At 47.1% G+C, this 9,403-nt stretch overlaps 1 protein-coding gene across 2 annotated transcripts in view; it reads right to left on the reverse strand.

Moving 5' to 3' along the window:
• The window catches only part of LOC135804543 (exportin-5-like), a 41,365-nt gene that overhangs the window by 16,316 nt on the left and 15,646 nt on the right, over window positions 1-9,403 (reverse strand). For both annotated transcript variants that reach the window (XM_065318434.1, XM_065318433.1), the window contains exons 16-22: window positions 8,816-8,902; window positions 7,832-7,929; window positions 7,515-7,607; window positions 6,694-6,767; window positions 3,099-3,130; window positions 2,079-2,135; window positions 1,312-1,457 (exon numbers count right to left, since the gene is read on the reverse strand). In XM_065318434.1, coding sequence (XP_065174506.1) covers window positions 1,312-1,457; window positions 2,079-2,135; window positions 3,099-3,130; window positions 6,694-6,767; window positions 7,515-7,607; window positions 7,832-7,929; window positions 8,816-8,902 — 587 coding nt within the window. The remainder of the gene's footprint in view (window positions 1-1,311; window positions 1,458-2,078; window positions 2,136-3,098; window positions 3,131-6,693; window positions 6,768-7,514; window positions 7,608-7,831; window positions 7,930-8,815; window positions 8,903-9,403) is intronic.

A 9,403-nucleotide genomic window follows, 5' to 3' on the forward strand; every position in this document is an offset into this window, starting at 1 on the left:
ATCTGGATCCCAATCCTACCAATCGAACATGCCCCAAGAGTGTTCAACTCTTGATACCTTTTGACGGCGAAAACTCACATCACGTGATGTGGTGTCCCAGTTGTACGTTTCCAGCCCGTTTTTAGCGAGCAGCGGAGTAATAAAAGAAAAACCCAATCCCTGACAGAAACTCACTGCACGTATGCAACTCACCAGCATAATCAAGGCAGATAATCAGATTGCGCACACGCTATCCTTGATTGTACGTAGTACAAAACGTACCCCAGACATGTGATGTGACTTTTCGCCGTCGGAGACCCATATGCAGAGTTGCACACTCTTGGCCCAGTCTTGGGAGCTTATTTACTCTTGGTATGAGATTGAGCACAGTATGTATCGGCATGAGAGCCGAGAGGTCTCTTCGGCCAGTCCCTGTCACAGGCGGGCTTTTTATCGCCAGGACAATGCCAATCATCGCAGACCTTGTTAAAACGGTCAGCATCAACTCCCTCCCTAGCCCCGAGCTCATTGGCTGCTAGACCCTAGGAGAGGAAGAACATGCAAATGCGTTGCTTCCTTATCTGTCCACTTCCCAGTGGCTTTCGGCATAGGATCTGATCTGGGATCAAATCTCGCACTGGAAAACAGCTGGTATGCAGTAGGGACGGCATATGTAAATAGCCCATTATGGATCCTCAATCTATCACGGCTTTACACACGCTGTGTCAAATCCCGCATTGAAAAACAGCTGGGATGCAGTGGGGATCAAACGTTGTATACATCTACTAAACCTCATCTGATGGGTACCCGGTAGAGTAGAGTGGCCCTAACTTTGGTGACCAGAAAATTGAGTTACATAAACCAGAATGTGCAACTCCGTGTACAATTTGAAAGGTTAGCAGGAGACTCAGTCAGACTAGTATTTCTGCATCCGTAGGAATGCCACCATTCTCAAGGATCAAAGCACAGCTCTTAAAGCGCTGCGAGCTGTGAAGATCGGACCCACCACAGAGCGGTCAAAGACCAAAACAACTCTGCATTTGAGGTCAGCAAAGTGGAGTTTGTTGTTTACTAGTGCGGTATTTTCAGCGACTCACAGACGTCCAATTCACGACTGCAGTCTCGCGCTGCTTCGACATGCCCATGGCATTAGCAGTTTGTTTTATCCTACCTCGATGTCCAAAGCAACACATACATGCACAATGAACTCCGCTTCTCCGCTTTCCAACTTCCCATGCCGAGTTGCAGCACACTCTGGTTCATGCACTCTTGGTGCTGCTGCCAACTCACAAAGCAGCAGCAGCATTGCATGCCAGAACAAGCAGCACTGACCTGATCATGCGGAAGGCGTGCGGAAGAAGTTGCTGCACAGGCTGCCAGCCGGGATTAGCCGTGATGGCGCTGCCGCCGCTATTAGTTGCAGCCAATGCAATGCCAATGCCGGCAAGACCTGCTGATGACTGGGCTTGTCGCAAGTACTAAGTACAGTATAACACAGCAAAGAGAGCAAACCGACCGCATTCATCAGACAACCTAGGATCAGCGGCCCCTAGTTTACTGTAAATCAATTACAGTGAAACCTGCCTAAGGCGACCCCTCAAGGGACGAGAAAAAGGGGTCGCCGTGGCCAGGTGGTCTTCTTATCCAGGTTCAGTGGGTCATGTGACCATATCCACATGTGATACGTCATTTTTGATCAGTGCATCACAGTGCACACAGCTATGCTACTCTAGCACGACTCATGTGCCTGGGGTCCTCAGACCTGTCAAATGTCGTGCATGCACAATGTACATCTACACTTCCTGCACTGATGTGTAGATCTACCATGCCTGGTGCACCATGCAATGCATACATTTACATGACTAGCACTGTGGAACGCGGTCGCGGGTGGGTGGTCGTCGGTCGCGTTGAGCGAGTGGTCGCCTTATCCGAGGTGTTTTGAATGTGAATGCGTCCGTGACAAGGAAACTGGTCGCCATGGTCGAGTGGTCTCCATATCCGAGTGATCGCCATTACAGGTTTTACTGTATATTCCGTAAGTGAATAATATTCACAAACTGAGAAAAAGAACACTTCATAGTCATCTAACCACCACTCACCATCATATTGCCACTCCTCTTCGTGATTATCGTCAGCACATGCGCCGCAAACGCCAGCTGTGAAATCAACCACACATTCAACCATGTTATCACAGCTTCAAGTCTCCAGCCCACTGCAAATCACACGATACGAAATGCTTCCATGTACATGTAGCAAAATACTGACTGATGTAAAGCACAGTTCTTCTAGGAGGGGAATAAGGCTTATAGGACGGAGCGGCAAATGCGGCAGGTTGAGAGAAGCAGATAAGCACTGCCTTGAGTCGGTTTATGAGCAGAACTGCCCTCGTCAGTATGGCCACAGTAGAGCAGGCACTCAATGATAGTGAAGAAGATGTGGGTGAGCTGCATGGTCTGGGGGTAGACTGTACATAGTACATTGTGAATGCACAAGTACATAGTCTGTGAACTGGCGACCAACGCATGCCGAATATCACATGAATCTATCTAGCTGCAAACAGTTCTGTCACATCTAGGGTGTCATGCAAAAAACGCATGAACGGTATCATTCAACTTCTTTTTACCGAAGTATGTACTTTTCCTGCACAGAAATCTATCATTGCAGTTGTACGATGCTGCTATGTTGTCAGTTCAGAGTGAGGGACAAACAAAGAACTTTTGCGGAACTTCAGTCGTGCTTCTCAACTCTCTAACCATTGGTAAACGTCTTGTGTGGTATCAGTACCAATCAAATCTGGATGGCCAAACATTCAAACTCTGATGTGCGGCTTATACTCCGAATGTGGAAAAAGATACGGATTTTGGGCCCGAAACGGGGGTGCGGCTTAGACCCTGGTGCGGCTAACACACCTGGGAAATACGGTAGCTTTCTAGGCGGTCAGAGAGATCAGAGAAAGCTAGATATAAGTACTTGTTTGCTGGTGCTTGTGTCACCAACACACCCACTTTGAAGAGTAATGGTACGAAAGGCCTTATCAACATTTCCAGTGGCTTCTGTTCAAGCTTCATGAGCTAGTTCGTTTCCTTCAACAGAAAATCGATTCAAAGAGATGCACTCACGTTGATACGTTGCTTCGTGTGTAACTCCTTCACTAAGAGACACAGCACAGATAGACAACGGGTAAACAGATGGACACATGCACAGAGGCACGTGCACGCGCGTGTAAACGGATGGGCACATGCATAGAGGTGTGTGCACACGGGTGTACACACACACAGACACACGCACACACAGACACACGCACACACAAACACACACACTTGTACTTGTACTACTTGTACTTGCTCACTGCCAAAACTGGTCACGTGGGTCTCCCCGGGAGAGGGGAGAGAGACTCAAAAGGAATCTTGGAAAGATGACTCAATTGGCCATTGAACCACCCAACGGCCGACACCCCCTGAAATCCCCAAACTAGGGTGGACTTGAAATGATCCCACTTATGGGCTCACCACACCTCAGTAAGTGGGTGAGGACAAGGTGCAGAAAAAAGGATTGACAGCATCAGGGTATCCGTCCCGGGATCCAACTGCAGGTACCCCTGCCCCCAGTGAAGGTAATACTTGGTACTAGTGTGGGTGGCTAAATCAGAGTGGATCTGATATAAGCTTCACTAGCACCATTGATTACACAAGAGTTAATCTAGCCAGAAGCAGTCCATGGTTAACAGGTATGTATACTTCAAATAGAAAGTATATGAACCCTGAAACCAACAAAGGTGGTAGGTACAACAATACACCTTCAAGCAGCCGAGCCCGTTGGCAACAGGCCCAACACTATCTGGCATAAGTGTACCCACCAACCAAACTAGCTGGCACACACACACACACACACACACACACACACACACACACACACACATACACACACAGAAAATAGGGAGGTTTCGGAGTACGATTTTTCGTGCCAAAATCCGTAGAGGCGCTACGGATTTTCTATACGTCGTTTTCCAGCAGAGAAATGTTCCGGAGTACGGAACTCATGTGTTTGCCGTCATTGTCTAGATTACGATCGCAAACACGTCACATTCTCGCGCTATGCCTTTTTATTTTGAAAATTTGTACCGTAATCAAAACTTCCCGCGGAAAACCGATGTTTCTCGTACCAAATTTGTACGCGAAAAATCTTTCTGCACCCGATGACGCAAAATCTCCATACGAAACATGGTTCGTATGAAAGCTAGTCCCCGAAAAATCGTATGGAGCACGCCTGGAAAAAATCCGTACCGCCCATACGGATTTTGGCACGGAAAATCGTACCCCGGAACCTCTCTAATAGCTGCAGAGCTGTAGACACACAATCAGTCATGTTGCATGTATCAATCTGTAGCAGCTAAGCAGCATCTTGCATGGATGAAATTGACAAAGGCGCCTAACATTCAGACCGGTTACAGAAATAGTGCATGTTGGACATGTTGGAGATGTTGGACATGAGTACAAGCATCCAGGCATGAGTACAAGCATCCAGGCATGAGTACAAGCATCCAGGCATGAGTACAAGCATCCAGGCATGAGTACAAGCATCCAGGCATGAGTACAAGCATCCAGGCATGAGTACAAGCATCCAGGCATGAGTACAAGCATCCAGGCATGAGAACAAGCATCCAGGCATGAGTACAAGCATCCAGGCATGAGTACAAGCATCCAGGCATGAGTACAAGCATCCAGGCATGAGTACAAGCATCCAGGCATGAGTACAAGCATCCAGGCATGAGTACAAGCATCCAGGCATGAGTACAAGCATCCAGGCATGAGTACAAGCATCCAGGCATTAGGCCTAGCCCAAATTTGCCGGCAATTCTTCCAGCAAAATATCGAATTTTCCAACGAAAAGAAATTGCTGGCAAATTCCGAGCAAAATATCGAATTTACAGAGGATCCGGGTGTGTTTTGGCAATTTTATTCAAATTTCTTTGGTTTCATTGGGCCAACGTCGTGCTGAAATAGCTCGTGCAGGTTGTCAGTGGTACATCAATTTGAAATCATGCTACCAAATCCGTAATACTGACACCATTATAAGTTTTGCTTTCCTCATCAGAGTCACCATCCACTTTTACCAAAGTAGACGGTTCATTCGAAGCCATTTTTGCCACAAAGCAGGAGCAAAATGGAGCAAAATATCGGAAACGAAAGGCAATGCCGAGCAAAATATGGAAGGTGATCGGGCAAAATATGCCGGCAAAATATCGAAGCGCCCCGAGCAAATTTGGGCTAGGCCTACCAGGCATGAGTACAAGCATCCAGGCATGAGTACAAGCATCCAGGCATGAGTACAAGCATCCAGGCATGAGTACAAGCATCCAGGCATGAGTACAAGCATCCAGGCATGAGTACAAGCATCCAGGCATGAGTACAAGCATCCAGGCATGAGTACAAGCATCCAGGCATGAGTACAAGCATCCAGGCATGAGTACAAGCATCCAGGCATGAGTACAAGCATCCAGGCATGAGTACAAGCATCCAGGCATGAGTACAAGCATCCAGGCATGAGTACAAGCATCCAGGCACAAACTGCACTACATGTAGAGTAAAACCTGTGACTAACGACCACCCCTTGGCCCTGGGGCCAGAGAAAGCGGTCTTTAGTGGCAGGTGGTCCTTAGTTAAGAGGTTTGCACCGCACAACCATATATGAATGTGAGACCGTCGGTGCCTGGCAAAGTGGTCGGTAGTACCAGGCTGGTCGCTAGTCACAGTGGTCTTTAGTTACAGGTTTTACTGTACGTACAATGGCATGTACTTCTGAAGTGTGTGTTGTATCCAGGCATGCCGGTAAACCCCGTAGTATATGTACTTCTGAAGTGTGTGTTGTATCCAGGCATGCCGGTAAACCCCGAAGTATATGTACTTCTGAAGTGAGTGTTGTATCCAGGCATGCCGGTAAACCCCGTAGTATATGTACTTCTGAAGTGTGTGTTGTATCCAGGCATGCCGGTAAACCCCGAAGTATATGCACTTCTGAAGTGAGTGTTGTATCCAGGCATGCCGGTAAACCCCCAAGTATATGTACTTCTGAAGTGCGTGTTGTATCCAGGCATGCCGGTAAACCCCGAAGTATATGCACTTCTGAAGTGTGTGTTGTATCCAGGCATGCCGGTAAACCCCCAAGTATATGTACTTCTGAAGTGTGTGTTGTATCCAGGCATGCCGGTAAACCCCCAAGTATATGTACTTCTGAAGTGTGTGTTGTATCCAGGCATGCCGGTAAACCCCGTAGTATATGTACTTCTGAAGTGTGTGTTGTATCCAGGCATGCCGGTAAACCCCGAAGTATGTACTTCTGAAGTGTGTGTTGTATCCAGGCATGCCGGTACACCCCGAAGTATATGTGCCGTAAAGTACCGCCAGAGCGCCCCGTCTCGCGAGAGGGCCCCACCTTGATTTTACAGCCAAGGGAAGAAAATCGTATGGCAGAATGCTACTAAGTTTGTACGATGTGAGAACCTTCGTGTACTAAGGTCACACTTGGTATGCTTTTATGTGGAGCTCGAAGGTAAACTGGGTACGGATTGACTGCACAATGTGCAATGTTTGTACAAGGTCCGTGTCGTATGACCTACAGACAGGAATCCACCTCCACAAGGCGGCCACGAAAGGACGAGATGGTGGGCGCTTTGGCGGTACTTTACGGTACATCTGAAGTGTGTGCCACACATACCTTCTGGACTTGCTCCACAGGCAGACGAACTCATGCCCACAAACTCTGCAAATTCAGCAGGTGATGAAACGGCCCTGCGCGAGAGGTAAACATGGATACCCACAGAGACACGGCAACAAATGAAGAGAAAAAGAGAGGAGAGACTTGAAATAAGAGCAGAGAAAGTTACAAAAAGTCACCGGCCTCTTTCCACCAAGATGTTTTACTATGCGACAAAACGTACAATTACCTAAACCGGAGTGAACTCAGTGTGACTACGCCATAGTCTAGAACACACACAGTCACATGGGTATAACTGTTACATGATTGTGGACACAGGGTGGGGCTAGACCCAGACAGAACTTACTCAACCTCATCCCAGGGTGAATGGATTGGATTCTGCACAACATGGACAAGTGTTTATAATATAAACACTTGTCCCAGCCTGAGTCTCACATATGTAAACAGGCACTTCTCTTGTCCCGGGATGAGGCCCACAGTACTGTAACACACACTTCATTTGTCCCTGGCCAAGTCCCACAGAAACGCACACTCCACTTGCCCCAGGTCGAGTCCCACTGAAACTCTGCGAGGAGATGTGAACTCTCAAGTCCACGTATACATGACATGCACCTTGGTCTAAACTCGATATCCTTGCATCGGCCAAGAATCTCCTTGTACAAGTATCTGTAACATGCTGCCATTAGTCAAGTCAACTAGTGCATTTAAACTGACAAGACGCTAGTGGGCCGATGAACAAAGTCGGTAGACTAGCACTGAACACCAGGAAAGGCAATCATTATCATTCTAACGAGTGTGAGAGTATCAGTCATTGTGTTTACCTTTGAACAGCGTCCGATAGGTAAATGTCACACGCTGGTTGTAGTATCATATTGACGACAGTTTGCTGCTGCTCAAACGTTGGTAGGGCCTTACTGCACAGTAAACAAAAAAGCACGGTATGATGCGCATAAGCAGGATGTTGGTATGCACGTAAACACACATCTGTGTGTGTCACACTTGTGTATGGGGGCATACGTGTGTGCATACACATGTTACGGTGTACATGCACATGCACACACACACACACGGCATACACACACACACACACACATACACACACAGACACACACATATACACAACAACAGTAGCACTAACCAGGCACACATCAACCCTTCGGAGAAGAACTGGCGCAGTCGCATAGTACTGGTGTCCCACTGTGCTTTGACCATCTCATACGCACCATCCAGCAGAGACTGTACAGCATAGAAGTAGAGCATATCACACATATAATATAATATGTGCATGTACATTATTATGTACATGTATGGTAAGAGGGAAAAGAGACAAAGCTAGCCTCATGAGCTTGGCTAGCTACCAGGAATTGGATCAATTGGAAACATATAGTTTTAAACCAAAAAAAAAGAAAAAACTGGCCTCGACCGATCAGTTCCTATGGGCAATGTGCAAGTGTATGCATTGTACTTAAAAAGTAAATGTACAATTGCACTAATATCCCATACACACATGCGTACCGACCCGGTTGGGAGTCTGTAGTGTTTGTGCCAAACCAGCATACCGGGACTGGATACACGTTCCATCATGAGTCACGGAGAAGCAATAATTATACTTCATATTTTCTCCTTCTTTCATTCGCAATGGGCTGGAAGCTGTTACTGGGTACAAGCTTGTTCTTGGGCAGCTTTCCTCTTATGATGGCCCAGGGCCAAAATATTGATGGAGAATTTATTTATTTTTTATATTGCAGTTTATAGGCCGTATATGTGTGTGTGTGTTTTGAGCGATCTTGTAAAATGAATTGGCTGCAGTGGAGTCTGCGCACTTTAAAAAGCGTTCCTCTGTACAGGAAATGGCCCTGGCTTGTTTTCTTCTTGGAAAGTGCTCCCAACACAACAGGGTTCTGTGGAGCTTGCAACCACTTGAGCTGCCCATAGATAATGCCAGCATCCACTAACTATGAGCTGGACTGCAGTACAGATCTGTACAACGTGTATAAGCACACTAGCATCAGAGTGTGCATGTGCAAAACGTGCATGCGTATCTGCATACGTGCATGTGTAGAACAAGAGAGTGTGCATTGTGCTAATGTATACGAGCACGGGCACATGGATGTGAATGTACCTGTTGCGCCATGGCGTGGGCATACATATCACACAGGCGAACGAAACCCATTCCTCCCCTGATTCGCTGGGCATCAATATCTCTCTCCTAGGAAAACACATACACATACATGCACATGCACGGACACGCGTGCGCGCACACACACACACACACACACACACAGATCACCAGACAAGTAGGCGAACACACAAGCACACTTGCTAAGTGTAGAGATTTTCTCTCAGTCGGTAAATGAGAACAAGGCCCAAGGGGAGTGTACAATAACTATACCGAAAATCCACTCACACCCACAAACCGTACTTGCATTGGCTTCTATTTTGTTTCAAGAGAGGGCTCTAATCGTGCAAGGACATGTAGGGTAGATTATACACATGCACTATACATACGGAGAGTAGCAGGCAAGTGTCCCAGGAGAAGTAGACACCCTGATAGCACACATGAGTATTGGCACTGAATACTTCAGACAGTGCTTTGATGCTCAGCTGGGATTCCAATGCCATTTCTAAATTGCTTGCTAGGCAACTCACCAGCTGAAGAGCATGGACAAACAACTGGAATATGTGTGGAATTGGAGTAAGGTGGACTTTG

Source organism: Sycon ciliatum, chromosome 1, assembly GCF_964019385.1.
Source record: "Sycon ciliatum chromosome 1, ocSycCili1.1, whole genome shotgun sequence".
In the NCBI taxonomy this organism is placed as follows: Eukaryota; Metazoa; Porifera; class Calcarea; order Leucosolenida; family Sycettidae; genus Sycon; species Sycon ciliatum.